Consider the following 19,831-nt stretch of genomic DNA (forward strand, 5'->3'; position numbering starts at 1 on the left):
CATCATTATAAGTAAATTGACAGTATATGAGGGTCCATGCTTAATTTTTCAGATTTCTGACATAAAAAAATCAATTGACTTGTAAGCAGATATACTTGAGTAAACATGTATATGAATAATTGCAATATTGAGTATAGTATTAATATTTTTATCAGTTAAAGTCGTATGAAACTAGTTTCTTGAAATTTTAATGTTATCGAAATTATTGAACCAATGCACGCATATATACTAAACTAATGCATGCACGTTTTTTATATTTATTACACATCTATAACGTATTATTGACAAATAATATTTCATTCAGAGGTTGTTGATCGCAAGCTAATTAACTTTCCAGTTTGTTGCCGAAGTTTACCGGATAGTGACATTGATAAACAATAAAAACAGAGCATGTGGAAAGCATGACAGATAAGTGAATTGAAAGAGCCATGACATTTGTTTTCATATTTTCCATGTGTTCCAATTTGTTAATTAAACTATTCCTTAACAATTGTTAAATGATTTGTTGTATTAAAAAATTTGTTCTTTAAGAATCTGTTATTTCTATTTACCTTCAAGAGCACATGTGTTTACATTCTTTCATCACGGTTTTCCCCTCGCACTTGCGCTGTGCGGTGGCCGAAGTTATAACTAGAGGTCTCGTAGTTAAGGTCACTGCATATGGGAAAATATCGGCAAATTAGTGTCTGGGAAGTCAATAATTCAATATTGGTACATTTAGGAAGATTTTGATGATATAAAGGATTTTCTTTTAAAAAAAAGTCCATGTTCACTTCTTTAAGAGAAGAGTAAAACTTAGCCATTCAAGTATATAAAACATGTTCAACTTTTTTTTAAAATTTGAAGTTTCATATGACTTGAAAACACAATGTCAACTTGTTATAACATGTTATATTGTTGCAGCGATCATTAATTATTAACTTTCATTATGATAGGACTTTGCACAGGCAGACATCAGTATAGATCAGAGACACAGATTGACGGAGATTTTATATGATGAACTTATTCAGGCCATACTTAGAATCATTGACAAGCTGGATCTGACATCCAACACATCTACTCAGATATCATCTTTGGTATGTTGTTATTATTTACTTTTACCAATTAAGCAGTTGTTATAAATATTTTAGTAATGAAGGTTTATATTGATAAAAGCCAGAATTGGAATTTTATTCTATTCTGGTAAATGGATTGAGTTTTTGTCTGAAAAATCTTTCCAGAAATCTGACTGATATATTATTGATATATTTCAAATTTAATCCTTTATTTGTTTCTTCTCATAAAAGCTGTGCACAATATACAAGGAACAAATTCAAGGGGATAAACAAAATGTAACTGCAACCTAGCAATAAAAGCATAATTCCTAGACATCCCTTAATGGAATTAGAGCTCATTTCATTAAGTGAGATTGGAATTGACCAAACTTGTTACTGAATTATAAAACAATTCTACATTAATAACAAAGTAAAAAAAGAACCAAGGTTTCTCACACCTGATATCACCTGAGGAATCTGTTTGATAAGTTAATGATTTTTGTGAAAAAGAAATAACATCATCGGTTTATTTATAGACAGGAAATAGTGATGATGATGATACTGATGAAGCCAGTGCAGATCCTGTACATGGAGTCCAAGCCAACAGACCTAAAGATTTCCAAATACTCATCAATCTTGTAGATTTCTGTAGGTAGGTCTAATATCTTAGGTTAGGCCAACAAACCTAAGGAGTTCCAAATTCTCATCAACTTGGTAGATTTCTGTAGGTATGTCTAATATTTTAGATTAAGCTAACAAATCGAAAGATTTCCAAATTCTCATCAACTTGGTAGATTACTAAAGGTATGTTTAATATAGGTTAGGCTTACAAACCTAGAGAGTTCCAATTTCTGATCAACCTGGTAGATTTCTGTAGGTAGGTCTAATATCTTAGGTTAGGCCAACAGACCTAATAATTTCCTAATACTCCTCAACCTGGAAGATTTCTGTACAAAGAAAAGAAATATTCACCCTTCAGGAAGGATTATTCCAGTTTAAGTGAACAATCTAGCTTTTAAGCTCATCTGGCCTGAACAGCCATGTGAGCATTTCCCATCCCTTGGCGTCCGTTGTCCGTTGTTGTCAATCGCATGTTGTCCGTCATCTGTTAAGTTTTACAAAGATCATCTCTGAAAGTTTTGAGACAAATTTAATCAAACTTGGTCACAATCATCATTAGGGTATCTAGTTTCAAAAATGTGTCCGATGACCCCGGCTGCCAACCAAGATGGCCTACATGGCAAAAAACAGAACATAGGGGTAAAATGTAAGTTTTGTCTATTATTTTGAAAACCGCTATTAATAGAGAAAATCTGAAAGGAACTAAAATGTTCAGAATGTTTAACTCTACCTATTGTCTATTTAGGTCAAAACTGTCAGACGACTTCTTATAGGAGTTATTGTCCTAAAATAACGAATTTTGCTACTTTTTTTACATATTTGCCAATTATCTTGAAAACTATAATAGATGATAGAAACTTTAAACAGAAAAAATGACCAGTAAGACAAGATCCTCAAATTAGTCAAATAGCAGAAATCGTGAGTCGACTTATTATTAGAGTGCCCTTTAACAACTCAAATCTTAAAAACTGCAATAGTTTAATAGAAACTTCAAACAGCAAAAGTGATCAACAAGACAAGATCTATAAATAAGTCTAATGGTCAAATTCTTCAGTCAACTGGTTATTGAAGTTATTGCTCTTTAATGAAGATTTTTACCAATTTTTGGCGTTTTTGCCTATTATCTTGAAAACTATATAAGATAATTTGAAACTTTAAAGAACAAAAGTATTCAGCAAGACAAGATCTACAATCAGATCAAATTCTGCCAAAAAAAAGTATGTAAATAGGAGTGATTGCCCTTAAATGACGATTTCTTTGTGACCCTCTTTTGTGTTTTGGGCAAAAACTAAAGAAGATAGAGAGAAACTGTAAACAGTAGTCTACAATGTTGAAGATGCACATAGACCTAGGTGAGCGACACAGGATCTTTAGAGTCTTTAGTTACTTTGTTATCCAAGAATATAAAACCACAGAAAATATAGCACTATTTCCTGCCTCCCTACCCTACCTACCTGAATTACATGCCTACTCTTGCACATTTTATGGACATTTTTGATTGCAAGAACATTTGCCTATATAGTTTATGTAAACTATTTTGAAAATAAAATCATTTTACCTACAGCTTCTACCTTTTTTGTGGCTGGCAGTAAGAAGCAGGTATACATATATATATTTTTTGTCTGATGTGTACATGACGCCATGTTTAGAGTTATTCAACAATAAGAAAGTTACCCATCCAAAAGCACACAAATAGTATATTAAAGTTCTAATACAGTTTCCAAAATTTATTTTTATCGTGAAAATTTTTACCTGTAGCTCGTTTGTATATTTTATCTGTAAATTTTGAATGAATTTTAAATGATCTGTATAGTAGTTTCATGAATGGCACAACTGATCTCTTTTATCAATTGATATCTTTTTTTCTTATTTCTTCATAAATTTGAGACATTTTGAACTACTTTTACAGAGAATTACTACCACAGTACAACTACAATTTGTTTGAGAAATGGATGTTTACCTTCTGTCATACCATTGTACTCAAATCAACAGAGTAAGTTCTACTTTATACTCTCTACATCAAAACATTTTAACCTACTGTGAATTCATTATTATTCGTGGGATACCAATTTTCGTGGATTTCGTTGGTACTGGTGAACCACGAAATTAAATATTCAACGAATGTCAAATTCTATATAGGCTTGTATGCAGACTTTGGTAAAACCACGAAATTGAATATCCACGAATATGAAAGTTTTCCTTTATCCACGAAAATTGGTACCCACGAAAATAAATGAATCCACAGTAAATTCTTGATTTTTTTACAGTACCTTTTGTGGAAAATTTTTCATATATGCATTAGGAAAATTTCAAACTGCCTATTGATAATTTTATTACTTTCATAAAACTTGGTTATTCTATAGTGCATAAGATTCTGATCTGTAAGGTTGGTGGTGATATGAAAAAACACAGATATTGAAAATTGCCAAAAGGTTCACCTCTTAGGTATTGGCAGTATTGTACAAAATATATTGATTTGAAAGAATTATGACCTAAATGGGTTAAAATCCTAAAATCTAACAAATTTCACAACTGTAGATTGTGATTGTTTAAAAACAAGACAAAAACATTTTAATGCTTCTGAAGAGCAAAACAGAACTATGATAATAGACATTAGTAATAGAAACATAAATCTGAAGCCAGATGCAGGAAATCATTATTTGCTTCACAGGTTGATACACCTGTGGCAGAACAAACAATTCACTTACATTTTAAATACCACGAAAAGAAATCAACAGCTTTCCAGTTATCTGTGACTTATTCTAATTATTGAATAGGCCAGTAATTACCTGAAGTTTTAAAAGTTTTTAGTAATCACATAAAATCTCTTATTACAAACTTGAGATATGGATGCGATTTTAATGAAGATTATTGATTCTTTCCAGGAATTCTTTAGTCAGTGGATTTTACAAGTTAATTGCAGTTGCCATGAAAATTGCCAACAAAATAAAGTTTTTTGAGGTAAAGCAGTATACAGATTATTTATATACTTTTATACTATTTTTTATGATACAACTAGGGCTGATAATGTGTAGTATAAAAATTGAGCAATTGATTCTTGCTTAAAATTAAGTTATTTTCTACTTATTGGCAAAAATATGAAGTAAAGAAATTAGTACGAGTTGTGTACATGAGATTTAAGGAATATATTTTATTATGGACCAATATGAAAGCAAGGTGTCTTTCAAGATCTTCACATTCACGATACTGTATGTTGGTCTCCTGGACTAAAGTGTTCTATAATGGATGATTTAGAGTGCAAAATTTCTGCAGTCAGAACAAAGTAGGTCACTTCAACTTAATACATTTAATTGTGATTTTTATAATGGGATATATTAGAATATCTTGAAGATGTTAAAAATGCTTTAAAATTTGTACATCAGTAATCCTATTGAAAGTAGGTCTTTGATTTATTTGTTACAGATTTGCAGGTTTACACACTGAAGGGAATTTTGTATATTTCCAAGAGACCATCTCCATAAAGCCAATTTTATCAAGCTAAACTCATCTGACCTAAGCCCTTAAAAGATATAAATTTGATTAGAACAACCTACACTGTCTTATTTCATATTGGTCAAAAGATGTTGTTTCCAATCAAATTTCATTTCCAATAGTATTTAGATTGGATATGATTCATAGTGTAAATGAAAACCAGAAAATAAAACACCCTGATTTATATCAAAAGTTGGATCAGAATAATTATTTTTGTACTACTTTTGTATTTACAGAACATTGTAAAGGACCCAGATAATTCCATGGAAGTTGATGAAGGAATAGTGACATCACAACAAACACATCCTTGTTTTATTTTAGTTTCAAAGTTTTCTAAAGAGGTAAGAAATTACTTAACAAAACATTCATATATATTGTCTGTAGGTAAATAAACCATGAAAATTTTACGCATATTAATAGCAGGCAAATTATGTATTATCCATACGATCTTTCAAAGAACAGGCTCTGCATGATTATGAAAAGGATAGCTTGCAGTCAGAATAATGTATCCTAAGGTGAAATGTCTTCTTGGGGACTTTGGAGCTAGCACAATATGACAGAGCCTGTTGTTTTCTAGTTCAAAGCAGGTAATATTCACATCACATTGAAATGTTGTTATCCTGAACATGCATCAACTTCATTTGAACTTTGGTGGTTAGTTGTCTCATTGGCAATCATACCACATCTCCTTATTTTTATATATAAGTCGGCCATCAATTATTCAATCAGTGATATAAAATGTAGAAACAAGATTTATAATTGTTGGTTACTTTAGTCCTGGATACCAATTTTTAATAGGTGTTCCTCTCTAGTTATTGAAAAGGGGTTAGGAAAGCACCTCCAGTAAGATTTGTTTTATGGTTTTTACATTGAATAATCAGTTAAAGTTGATGCATGAAGTGGAGTGTATTAAGCTAAGCATTTTGACATCCTTCTACATTTATTTCTGGTCTAAACCTAAGCCTTTTTGTTGTTTATTTCAGGTGTTAGTGAGGATGAAACAATACAGAGATGATTTACTGGCGTCTTGTTTGACCATGATACTGGCATTACCTAAAGAAATTATTACAGAAGAAATGTCCGAAGTTGTCCCAGCAATACAGGTTTGTGAATGTAGTTAATGTTGTGAAGGGTAACAACATTAAGCATTTAAATTTCTGTTTTGGTTAAGTTAGACCTTTTTTCTTATCTTGCAAACTGCTGTTTTCTGTATCTTTGTACTACTGTAATACACAAAAATGGACAATAGTACATTTACATCAAATCTTTAAAAAAACAATAAACTGTAATGTATCTTTTCTTAAATAAAAATTCTATACTGCCAATTAAAATTGAGTTATTTATTGTTCTGTAAAAGTTTTTTAAAACTAGAAAACCTATTTTTCAGGCTACATTAACAATAGGTCTAAGTTATCTCCCTTTATCTATGGTGGCATTAGATGCTTTAGAATATTGGTCAGCCACATTACCACCTAGTATACTGTCTCCACATTACCAGAAAATATTGCCATACTTAGATAGCTATCTGAGAACTGCTGATCAAGGTAAATAAGAAGTTGTTCCTCTTAGTAGTTCAGAAGTACATAGTCCATATTCTAAACACTTTAGAATACTAATTGTTTTACTAATCCTTTAATAATGTTGAATCATCAAAGGCAATTTATTTTAAAGTTGCTTCATAAATACATTAACTTCTAAGGTATATCTTGTTTGTTTATTTATATCCCTGCTCCCTTGGGAGATACTTGTTCACCTCAGCCTGTCCATCTGTTTTGTCAGTCTGTCTGTAATGTATTTCTGTTGCATATTTCTCAAGGTCATAACATTGGTATATAGCACCAAGCTTTATCCCTTGATTCCAGTTCCTTCGATGTTCTACTTCCTGTTTGCAGAAAAAACTTTAATCATTGAGCAGAAAAATAGATATGTCATCTTATTTGCCCTTATACAAATTTATGGTAATTTTAGCATAGCAATTTCAGGTTTTTCTTGTCTCATTTAAACAAATTTTTCCAAGTACACTTACCATGAGGTTTAGAAATACATGTTTTTGTTTAGGATCAGATCAAGGATCAACAGACAGTGTATTGAACCTGACAGCAAAGAAACCAAACAGTAAGAGAAAGAAGATGACTGTTAGACTGGTTAAACAAAGAAAATCTAATGAAGAGGTAGTGTATTTTTATACAATATAAAAATAAGAAGATGTGGTATGATTGCCAATGAGACAACTCTTCACCAAAACCAATTGACCTAGAAGTTAACAATTATAGGTCACCATATGGCCTTACATTTTTGTCTCGCCTGCGAGACATAGGTATTGCTATCCGGTGGTTTTGGCGGTGGCGTAAACTATTTGTTTAAAGCTTTACATTTCAGAAGGTAGAAGACCTGGATGCTTCATTTCTTATATGCAGATACCTTATGTTACAAAGTTTCCGTCTGTCACATGTCTAATGTCCTTGACCTCATTTTCATGGTTCAGCCACTGCTTGAAAAAAAATTTGAGTTTTTTTGTCATGTGAATTTCTCACTTATTATGAGTAATAGGATAACCATATTTGGTATATGGGTTCCTTGCAAAGTCTACATGTCTGTCAGACAGTGTTCACCTGACCCCGACCTCATTTCATGGATCAGTGATCAAGGTTAAAGTTGCATGATTAGGTTCGTTTCTCAAGTACAATAAGCAGTAGGTCAACTAAATGTGGTGTATAGAACGACTGTAATGGGTGCATGTCTGTCTGGCAGGTTTCATCTGACCTTGACCTTATTTTCATGGTTCATTGGTTAATGTTACGTTTTTGTGTTTTGGTCTGATTTTCAAGTCCTATAAGCAACAGGTCAACTATATTTGGTGTATGGAATGATTGTAAGGTGTACATGTCTGTCTGGCAGTTATCATCTGACCATGAACTAATTTTCATGGTTCATTGGTCAATGTTAAGTTTTTGTGTTCTGGTCTGTTTTTATACGACCGCAAAAATTAAAAATTTTTTGGTCGTATATTGGTATGACGTTGGCGTCGTCGTCGTTGTCGTCCGGCGTCGTCCGAAGACACATTGGTTTTCGCACTCTAACTTTAGTTTAAGTGAATGGATCTCCATGAAATTTTACCATAAGGTTCAATACCACGAAAGGAAGGTTGGGATTGATTTTGGGGGTTATGGTACCAACAGTTAAGGAATTAGGGGCCAAAAAGGGGCCAAAAATAAGCATTTTTGTAACTTCCAGACAATAACTTGTGTGTAAGTGTATGGATCTCTCTGACATTGTACCACAAGGTTCCATATCACAAAGGGAAGGCTGTAATTGATTTTGGGGGTAATTGCCTCAAAATTTTAGGAATTAGGGGCCAAAAAAGGGGCAAAAAACAAGCATTTTTCTAGTTTCATGACAATAACTTGTGTGTAAGTGTTTGGATATTTCTGAAATTGTACTACAAGGTTCCATATCACAAAGGGAAAGCTGGAATTGAGTTTGGGGGTAATTTCCCGAAACGTTTAGGAATTGGGGGCCAAAAAGGGGCCAAAAATAAGCATTTTTCTAGTTTCCAGACAATAACTTGTGTTCAAGTGTATGGATCTCTCTGAAATTGTACTGCAAGGTACCATACCACAAAGGGAAGGCTGGGATTGAGTTTGGGGGTGATGAATCATAAGGGGGTTCAAAAAATTTGGGGGGGGGGATTTTTTTTTTTTTTTTTTAAATTTTCCATTTTAAGTTGGTTATTTCTGATTTATATTTAAAAGCAAATAATAATGATATGGTAGGAGATACACACCAAACAGGATGTGTAAATTATTATATAATAAGTATTGTGCAATAGCAAGAAATTTTCAATTGCACAGTATTGCACAATAGCAAGAAATCTTCAATTGCACAGTATTGCGCAATAGCAAGAAATCTTCAATTGCACAGTATTGCGCAATAGCAAGAAATATCCAATAGCACAATATTGCGCAATAGCAAGAAATTGTCAATTGTACAGTATTGCGCAATAGCAAGAAATATTCAATTGCACAGTATTGTGCAAAAGAAGATACTTCGTATAAATTGCTTATTTCTTGATCAATTTCAATGGGGTTTTATTTTTGAATTCTTGGGGTTCTTTAATATGCTGAATCTAACCGTGTATTAAGTTTTTGGATTTTGGGCCCCGTTTTTAAATTGGTCCACATTGAGGTCCAAAGGGTCCAAAATTTAACTTTGTTTGATTTCATCAAAAATTGAATTATTGGGGTTCTTTGATATGCCGAATCTAACCGTGTATTTAGATTCTTAATTTTTGGTTCCGTTTTCAAATTGGTCTACATTAAGGTCCAAAGGGTCCAAAATTAAACTTAGTTTGATTTTAACAAAAATTGAATTTTTAGGGTTCTTTGATATGCTGAATCTGAACATGTATTAAGATTTTTGATTATGGGCCCAGTTTTCAAGTTGGTCAAAATCGGGGTCCAAAATTAAACTTTGTTTGATTTCAACAAAAATTGAATTATTGGGGTTCTTTGATATGCTGAATCTAACCATGTATTTAGATTTTTGATTATGGGCCCAGTTTTCAAGTTGGTCCAAATCGGGGTCCAAAATTAAACTTTGTTTGATTTCAACAAAAATTGAATATATGGGGTTCTTTGATATGCTGAATCTAACCATGTATTTAGATTTTTGATTATGGGCCCAGTTTTCAAGTTGGTCCAAATCGGGGTCCAAAATTAAACTTTGTTTGATTTCAACAAAAATTGAATATATGGGGTTCTTTGATATGCTGAATCTAACCATGTATTTAGATTTTTGATTTTTGGGCCCCGTTATCAACTTTGTCCACATTGAGGTCAAAAGGGTCCAAAATTAAACTTTGTTTGATTTCATCAAAATTTGAATTCTTGGGGTTCTTTGATATGCTGAATCTAACCATGTATTTAGATTTTGGATATTGGACCATAATAGGTGAATGTCCAATTTAAAATTTTTAAGTTCTTAGACCACATTCATTCTGTGTCAGAAACCTATGCTGTGTCAAATATTTAATCACAATCCAAATTCAGAGCTGTATCAAGCTTTAATGTTGTGTCCATACTTGCCCCAACTGTTCAGGGTTCGACCTCTGCGGTCGTATCAAGCTGTGCCCTGCGGAGCATTTTATTCAAGTATTATAAGCAATAGGTCAACTATATTTGGTGTATGGAATGACTGTAATGGGTACATGTCAGTCTGGCAGGTATCGTCTGACCTTGACCTCATTTTCATGGTTCATTGGTCAATGTTAAGTTTTTTTGTGGTTTGGTCTGTTTTTCAAGTACTATAAGCAATAGGTCAACTATATTTAGTGTATGGAATGGTTTTAAGGTGTATATGTCTGTCTGGCAGGTATCATCTGACCTTGACCTCATTTTCATGGTCCATTGGTCAATGTTAAGTTTTTTTTGTTTTGGTCTGTTTTTCAATTATCATAAGCAATAGGTCAATTATATTTTTTGTATAAAAAAACTCTTAAGGTGTATATGTCTGTCTGACAGCATTTATCTGACCTGAGTTTCTGTGATGTGTTTAGTTTAACCTTTATCGTTAAGACTTTCAACATAAAATCAATGGTCAGTAAAGCAAGCGAGACATTTCAGCATGTGCGCTCTTGTTAGCTCACCTGGCCTAAAAGGTGTCGTCTTCCGAAGACAAATTGGTTTTCGCACTCTAACTTTAGTTTAAGTGAATGGATCTCTATGAAATTTTACCACAAGGTTCAATACCACAAAAGGAAGGTTGGGATTGATTTTGGGGGTTATGGTACCAACAGTAAAGGAATTAGGGGCCAAAAAGGGGCCAAAAATAAGCATTTTTGTAACTTCCAGATATAACTTGTGTGTTAGTGTATGGATCTCTCTGACATTGTACCACAAGGTTCCATATCACAAAAGGAATGCTGGGATTGATTTTGGGGGTAATTGCCTCAAAATTTTAGGAATTAGGGGCCAAAAAAGGGGCAAAAAGCAAGCATTTTTCTAGTTTCATGACAATAACTTGTGTGTAAGTGTATGGATCTTTCTGAAATTGTACTACAAGGTTCCATATCACAAAGGGAAAGCTGGAATTGAGTTTGGGGGTAATTGCCCAAAACGTTTAGAAATAAGGGGCCAAAAAGGGGCCAAAAATAAGCATTTTTCTAGTTTCCAGACAATAACATGTGTTCAAGTGTATGGATCTCTCTGAAATTGTACTACAAGGTACCATACCACAAAGGGAAGGCTGGGATTGATTTTGGGGGTAATTGCCTCAAAATTTTAGAATTGGGGGCCAAAAAGGGGCAAAAAACAAGCATTTTTCTAATTTCTGGACAATAACTTGTGTGTAATTGTATGGATCTTTATGAAATTGTACTACAAGGTTCCGTAACACAAAGGGAAAGCTGGGTTTGAGTTTGGGGGTAATTGCCCAAAATGTTTAGGAATTTGGGGCCAAAAAGGGGCCAAAAAACACATTTTTCTAGTTCCCAGACAATAACTTGTGTTCAAGTGTATGGATCTCTCTGAAATTGTACTGCAAGGTACCATACCACAAAGGGAAGGCTGGGATTGAGCTTGGGGGTGATGAATCATAAGGGGGTTCAACAAATTTGGGGGGGGGGATTTTTTTTTCTTCCTTTTTTTTCTTTTTTTCCTTTTTAGCTCACCTGACCTGAAAGGTCAAGTGAGCTTTTTCATGACTTTGCGTCCGTCGTCCGTAAACTTTTACAAAAATCTTCTCCTCTGAAACTACTGGGCCAAATTTGACCAAACTTGGCCACAATCATCATTGGGGTATCTAGTTTAAAAAATGTGTCCGGTGACCCGGCCAACCAACCAAGATGGCCGCCATGGCTAAAAATATAACATAGGGGTAAAATGTAGAATTTGGCTTATATCTCTGAAACCAAAGCATTTAGAGCAAATCTGACGTGGGGTAAAATTGTTTATTAGGTCAAGATCTATCTGCCCTGAAATTTTCAGATGAATCGGACAACCCGTTGTTGGGTTGCTGCCCCTGAATTGGTAATTTTAAGGAAATTTTGCCGTTTTTGGTTATTATCTTGAATATTATTATAGATAGAGATAAACTGTAAACAGCAATAATGTTCAGCAAAGTAAGATCTACAAATAAGTCAACTTGACCAAAATGGTCAGTTGACCCCTTAAGGAGTTATTGCCCTTTATATTCAGTTTTTAACCATTTTTCGTAAATTTTTGTAATCCTTTACAAAAATCTTCTCTGAAACTACTAAGACAAATTTAACCAAACTTGTCCCCAATCGTCATTAGGGTATCTTGTTTAAAAAATGTGTCCGATGACCCCGCCCGCGAACCAAGATGGCCGACATGGCTAAAAAATAATACATAGGGTAAAATGCAGTTTTTGGCTCATATCTCTGAAACCAAAGCATTCAGAGCAAATCTGATGAGATAAAATTGTTCATTAGGTCAAGATCTATTTGCCCTGAAATTTTCAGACCAATCAGGCAACACGTTGTTGGGTTGCTGCCCCTGAATTGGTAATTTTAAGAAAATTTTGCTGTTTTTGGTTATTATCTTGAATATTATTATAGATAGAGATAAACTGTAAACAGCAATAATGTACAGCAAAGTTAGATCTACAAATAAGTCAACATGACCAAAATTGTCAATTGACCCCTTAAGGAGTTATTGCCCTTTATAGTCAATTTTTTACAATTTTCATAAATTTTGTAAATTTTTGTAAATTTTTACAATATATTTTCCACTGTAACTACTGGGCCAAGTTCATTATAGATAGAGATAATAGTAAGGAGAAAGAATGTTCAGTAAAGTAAGATCTACAAACACATCACCATCACCAAAACACAATTTTGTCATGAATCCATCTGTGTCCTTTGTTTAATATGCACTTAGACCAAGGTGAGCGACACAGGCTCTTTAGAGCCTCTAGTTTTTTTTCTTATAAAATTTTCCATTTTAAGTTGGTTATTTCTGATTTATATTTAAAAGCAAATAATAATGATATGGTAGGAATTACACACCAAACAGGATGTGTAAATTATTATATAATAAGTATTGTGCAATAGCAAGAAATTTTCAATTGCACAGTATTGCACAATAGCAAGAAATCTTCAATTGCACAGTATTGCGCAATAGCAAGAAATCTTCAATTGCACAGTATTGCGCAATATCAAGAAATATCCAATAGCACAATATTGTGCAATAGCAAGAAATTGTCAATTGTACAGTATTGCGCAATAGCAAGAAATATTTAATTGCACAGTATTGTGCAAAAGAAGATACTCCGTAAAAAATGCTTATTTCTTGACCAATTTCAATGGGGTTTTATTCTTGAATTCCTGGGGTTTTTTAATATGCTGAATCATACCGTGTATTAAGTTTTTGGATTTTGGGCCCCGTTTTTAAATTGGTCCACATTGAGGTCCAAAGGGTCCAAAATTAAACTTTGTTTGATTTCATCAAAAATTGAATTATTGGGGTTCTTTGATATGCCGAATCTAACCGTGTATTTAGATTCTTAATTTTTGGTTCAGTTTTCAAATTGGTCTACATTAAGGTCCAAAGGGTCCAAAATTAAACTTAATTTGATTTTAACAAAAATGAATTCTTAGGGTTCTTTGATATGCTGAATCTAAACATGTATTTAGATTTTTGATTATGGGTCCAGTTTTCAAGTTGGTCCAAATCGGGGTCCAAAATTAAACTTTGTTTGATTTCAACAAAAATTGAATATATGGGGTTCTTTGATATGCTGAATCTAACCATGTATTTAGATTCTTGATTTTTGGGCCCCGTTATCAACTTTGTCCACATTGAGGTCAAAAGGGTCCAAAATTAGACTTTGTTTGATTTCATCAAAAATTGAATTCTTGGGGTTCTTTGATATGCTGAATCTAACCATGTATTTAGATTTTGGATATTGGACCATAATAGGTGAATGTCCAATTTAAAATTTTTAAGTTCTTAGACCACATTCATTCTGTGTCAGAAACCTATGCTGTGTCAAATATTTAATCACAATCCAAATGCAAAGCTGTATCAATCTTGAATGTTGTGTACATACTTGCCCCAACTGTTCAGGGTTCGACCTCTGCGGTCGTATCAAGCTGCGCCCTGCGGGGCATTTTATTAAATTACTGTAGCAATATACAAATCACATAATTTCAATGCAATGTTTAATGACATAGTTTTTCAAAGTTCCTGATGATAAAAGTGTCTAATCACATTTGGGAAATGTCTATATATTTGTACTTGAAGCAGTTGAAGTTATATCTTCGCATATATTTTCCAGTTGATATAATTTTTGAGAGCTAGTTTTCCTATCAGATTTCCTTGATAGAGGTCTGCTACTCACTTCTTAATGGTCAAGTCAATCTATTGAAAAGTTTTACAGACTGCATTATGTCTTAGTTGGGTGTTATGAAAAATCTGTGTCACAAATCACAACTTTGATGTTCCAATTGCCTTAGCCATAATGTTGTCCCCTTTTCATGACATTGTACCAAATATGACTTATTGCTAGATGAATACTTGTCTTAAGCATAACAACAGATGCCTGAGCATTACAACAGGTGCCCTAGCATTGTAGAATACCAAACACAGCCAAAAAAAACAATATTGTATAATTCTTTGATATTACAGTGATGTTTTTGTACATTTGTTATTTCCTGTGTTAACAGAGTTACCAGTCAGGATTATCTCAAGTTAAGTACTGTATTATAAAGTATCTTGGCAGCCTAGGTGGCTGTGTGAACTACAATCTGTTTTTTCTATGTTAACAGAGTTACCAGTCTGGGTTATCTCAAGTTAAATACCGTATTATAAAGTATCTTGGCAGCCTGGGTGGCTGTGTGAACTACAATCTATTGGCCACTGCACAGGAGGATATCACGGAACAAGCTATCTCATGGGACACACACAAACATCTCAAGTTTGATATGCCTTTCATGGATATGAAGCCTACAATTTATCTAGGTAAGGTTGAAGTAAATTTATTTTGTGAAAGAATAGATATTACATGAATGTTTGATTTTAGACAATGTTACTGTAAAAACATTATTGATAAGAATGCTTTGTATTTGTAATAGAAACTCAAAAGCAGTTTCAAAAAGTTTGAAAATCAATATTAATTGTCAATTGTTCAAGAAAAAGCTACTGAACCAATTTTTTTAATAGTAGAGTTGAAGTAATCTCTTGAAAGTTATCAAATGTCATTATCATTCAGTTGGCTTTCTGTGTAGCATATGACCTAAAATATGATCCATTTTTTGCAGTCAACATCTCATACTCCTTGTCTTGAACAATTGAAGCTCTGTCCATAATGTTCTATAATTTGTTACACTAACTGTTATTTTATTGCAGATTCTTTTTTGCCCAGGATTGTAGAGCTGGCTATGACATCAAGTGACAGACAAACCAAAGTAGCAGCCTGTGAATTACTTCACTCTCTTGTCTTGTTCTGTTTAGGGAGGGGGGCATCACAGTTAGGGCGTGGCCAGGAGAGATTTTCAATGGCTCCTCTGTACAAAAAGATGTTTCCTTCACTTTTACAGCTGGCTTGTGATGTTGAACAGGTACATGTTTCATTGATAATTGATGTGTTATAAAATTGATTTCAATGAAACTTGACACAAGTGTAGTATACTATATGAACCTGTGCATTAAGTAAAATATTTCTTATCAGACAAGATTAATGACGTTTTAGTTTTACTTTGAAGAGCTGTGAACAAGTTAATGTAACATAATATATTGTTTTATGGTTCTGTAACAAGAAGAAGTATGGAAATGTTTTAAATTCATATATATTGTTGTAGGTTGCTAAGCAGCTATTTGAACCTCTAATTATGCAAATAATTCATTGGTTCACTAACAACAAGAAGGCAGAGAGCGAGGAAACAATGACATTACTGGATTCTATTTATGTAAGTTAGAAACATCACTGATTTGGTATTACATAAATTCTAGCAGTTTGTATTTATTTGTTTAATAAGACATTGTGTGAATGTGTGTGAAATTTAGAATTACTGAGATTTACATCAGTTTGGTAACTACTTCTTTTATATTATTTATCTTTAATTGTTGAAATTTACCGTAATTAGAATCTGGGACCATAATTCCTCATTTGGTATCAGATTCGAGAACCAGTCACATTAATCAAGAAGTGTTTTTTTTTTTTATAGGATGGAATTATCCAGCCTACTGATACATCACTTAGAGATTTCTGTGCTGTTTGTCTCAAGGAGTTTGTCAAATGGTCCGTAAAACAGACACCACCTAAGGTTAATTTATTGTTCTGATTTCAATATGTGTTTTGTCTTAGGGAGTTTGCCATAGTCTTTTAAAAGACACCTTATGTTAAAACAATTATGTGTTTTGAAAGGACGGGGTTATATACCAAAGGATAATCAGAAATTTTGTGATTTATTATTTTAATGCCCCCGCTGTAGGCAACGGGGGCATTAAGTGTTACCCTTGACCGTCTGTTCGTGTTTCCGTCAGTCTGTGCCATTTTCGTTCCGCACTCTAACTTAAGTTTGCCTCATGCAAATTTGATAAAACTCATACATAATGATAAGAACCATTACTCGCAGGCAGAGTTTGAATTTGGGCAGTGAGTCACTTACCATTCTAGAGTTATGCCGCTTTATAATTTGAAAATTGCAAATTTTTTTGTTTGTGAACTCTACATGCTCTAACTTAAGTTTGTCTGTCTCATTCAAATTTTATGAAACTCATACACAATGCTAGGAACCACAACACAAACAGAGTTTGAAATTTGGTTGTTAGTCATTTACCGTTCTAGAGTTATTACACTTTTTAACTTGGAAAATTGCAAAGCTTGGGTTGGGGCATTCGTATCCTCAGACACATTCTTCTTTTATTTTTAGCTCACCTGGCCCACAGGGCCAAGTGAGCTTTTCTCATCACTTGGCATCCATCGTCCGTCATCAGTTAACTTTTACAAAAATCTTCTCCTCTGAAACTACTTGGCCAAATTTAACCAAACTTGGCCACAATCATCATTGGGGTATCTAGTTTAAAAAATGTGTCAGGTGACCCGGCCAACCAACCAAGATGGCCGCCATGGCTAAAAATAGAACATAGGGGTAAAATGTAGATTTTGGCTCATATCTCTGAAACCAAAGCATTTAGAGCAAATCTGACACCTGGTAAAATTGTTTATCAGGTCAAGATCTATCTGCCCTGATATTTTCAGATGAAACGGACAACCCGTTGTTGGGTTGCTGCCCCTGAATTGGTAATTTTAAGGAAATTTTGCCGTTTTTGGTTATTATCTTGAATATTATTATAGATAGAGATAAACTGTAAACAGCAATAATGTTCAGCAGAGTAAGATCTACGAATAAGTCAACTTGACCAAAATGGTCAGTTGACCCCTTTAAGGAGTTATTGCCCTTTATAGTCAATTTTTAACCATTTTTCGTAAATTTTCGTAAATCTTTTACAAAAATCTTCTCCTCTGAAACTACTAAGAGAAATTTAACCTAACTTGTCCACAATCATCATTAGGGTATCTAGTTTAAAAAATTTGTCCGATGACCCTGCCCGCGAACCAAGATGGCCGACATGGCTAAAAAATAGTACATAGGGTAAAATGCAGTTTTTGGCTCATATCTCTGAAACCAAAGCATTTAGAGCAAATCTGATGAGGATAAAATTGTTCATTAGGTCAAGATCTATCTGCCCTGAAATTTTCAGACCAATCAGGCAACACGTTGTTGGGTTGCTGCCCCTGAATTGGTAATTTTAAGAAAATTTTGCAGCTTTTGGTTATTATCTTGAATATTATTATAAATAGAGATAAACTGTAAACAGCAATGATGTACAGCAAAGTAAGATCTACAAATAAGTCAACATGACCAAAATGGTCAATTGACCCCTTAAGGAGTTATTGCCCTTTATATTCAATTTTTTACAATTTTCATAAATTTTGTAAATTTTTGTAAATTTTTACAAAATATTTTCCACTGTAACTACTGGGCCAAGTTCATTATAGATAGAGATAATTGTAAGCAGCAAGAATGTTCAGTAAAGTAAGATCTACAAACACATCATCATCACCAAAACACAATTTTGTCATGAACCCATCTGTGTCCTTTGTTTAATATGCACATAGACCAAGGTGAGCGACACAGGCTCTTTAGAGCCTCTAGTTATTAATGTTACACATTTTATATTATAATTACATTTAAAAAAAATTAAAAGATGAATAATTATTTTGTCCGAAATATTTCATGTACAAATAAATTTCTTAAATATTTAAATTTATATTCATTGAAAATGTTCTTGATTTTCTTGTTTCTTTATCTTACTGTTTTTAAGGAATTTAGATCTTTTTTATGATATACAAATTGACATGAAACATATGAATACAGGTATTGGAAAAGAGTCCCTTGAATATCAAATCCGTGTTAAAGAGACTGTACAGTTATTCACTTCATCCAGGAGCCTTCAAGAGACTAGGGGCCTCTCTTGCATTCAACAGTATCTATACTGTATTCAGGTAGGTCTTTACAGAAATTTAAAAAATCTCATATTCATTTTTCTATAATTAAAATTGAGAATGGAAATGGGGAATGTGTCAAAGAGACAACAACCCGACCAAAGAACAGAAAACAGCCCAAGGCCACCAATGGGTCTTCAACACAGCGAGAAAATCCCGCACCCGGAGGCAGGCTTCAGCTGGCCCCTAAACAAAAATGTGTACTAGTTCAGTGAAAATGGACGTCACACTAAACTCAGAAACATATAAATGAACTAAAATTATAAAAACATACAAGACTAACAAAGGCCAGAGGCTCCTGACTTGGGACAGGGGCAAAAATGCGGTGGGGTTAAACATGTTTTGTGAGATCTCAACCCTCCCCCTATACCTCTAGCCAATGTAGAATAAACAAACACACGGCAATACGCACAGTAAAACATAGCTTAAAAGAAGTCTGAGTCCGATGTCAGAATAGGTAACAGAAGAAACTTAGCAAAATGACAATGATACATAAATTAACAAAGGACTACTAGCAGTTACTGACATGCCAGCTCCAGACCTCAATTAAACTGATTGAAAGCTTATGTCTTCATCATATGAAAATCAAGCACAATCCCTCCCGTTACGGGTTTAGTATCATACTATCATAAAATATATGAGAAGAACATAACCTGTATCATGCCAACAACTGGTTTCAGAATAAATGAGTTTATTTCCGATGCAAAGACCCTATGAGTGAATCAATATTAATTCCAAAATATGCTATCTTTAATGACCTGACAACAGTATCGTAACTATATCCCTTCTGAATAAGTCTGGTTAAAGGTTTGGTTAGCTTTTAAGGTGAATGACAACATTTTTGTGCTTTGTATAGAATATTACCATAAAAGATTGGATGTGAAATACCTGAACGTATAAGATATCTGCAGGTTGATTTGTATTTACGAATGATGTCCTTGTACCAATGATAAAATTTAGTAAATGTTTTGACTAGTTTGTGATATCCAAAACCCTGGAGTAATAATTTTTCAGTAATACAGAGATTTCTTTCGTTAAAATTACATCTTTTAATTTCTTTGTTTAAACTTAGTGTATAGAATATTAATTTTATTAGCAATTGTATAAATTGTATAAAATTTAAGAGTGTCATTCTCTTGGGCAATGCAATGCCC

At 33.4% G+C, this 19,831-nt stretch overlaps 1 protein-coding gene across 1 annotated transcript in view; it reads left to right on the plus strand.

The window, feature by feature from the left end:
- LOC127709617 (DNA-dependent protein kinase catalytic subunit-like) overlaps positions 1-19,831 on the plus strand; it is a 144,516-nt gene that overhangs the window by 16,216 nt on the left and 108,469 nt on the right. Inside the window, exons 15-27 of the mRNA XM_052215221.1 lie at positions 936-1,076; positions 1,571-1,686; positions 3,565-3,648; positions 4,541-4,616; positions 5,384-5,488; positions 6,131-6,250; positions 6,535-6,691; positions 7,206-7,318; positions 14,935-15,127; positions 15,515-15,726; positions 15,967-16,074; positions 16,333-16,431; positions 18,550-18,677. Of these exons, the coding sequence (XP_052071181.1) occupies positions 936-1,076; positions 1,571-1,686; positions 3,565-3,648; positions 4,541-4,616; positions 5,384-5,488; positions 6,131-6,250; positions 6,535-6,691; positions 7,206-7,318; positions 14,935-15,127; positions 15,515-15,726; positions 15,967-16,074; positions 16,333-16,431; positions 18,550-18,677 (1,652 nt within the window). The remainder of the gene's footprint in view (positions 1-935; positions 1,077-1,570; positions 1,687-3,564; positions 3,649-4,540; positions 4,617-5,383; positions 5,489-6,130; positions 6,251-6,534; positions 6,692-7,205; positions 7,319-14,934; positions 15,128-15,514; positions 15,727-15,966; positions 16,075-16,332; positions 16,432-18,549; positions 18,678-19,831) is intronic.

The sequence above is a fragment of the Mytilus californianus genome, unplaced genomic scaffold (genome assembly GCF_021869535.1).
Source record: "Mytilus californianus isolate M0D057914Y unplaced genomic scaffold, xbMytCali1.0.p SCAF_7, whole genome shotgun sequence".
NCBI lineage: Eukaryota > Metazoa > Mollusca > Bivalvia > Mytilida > Mytilidae > Mytilus > Mytilus californianus.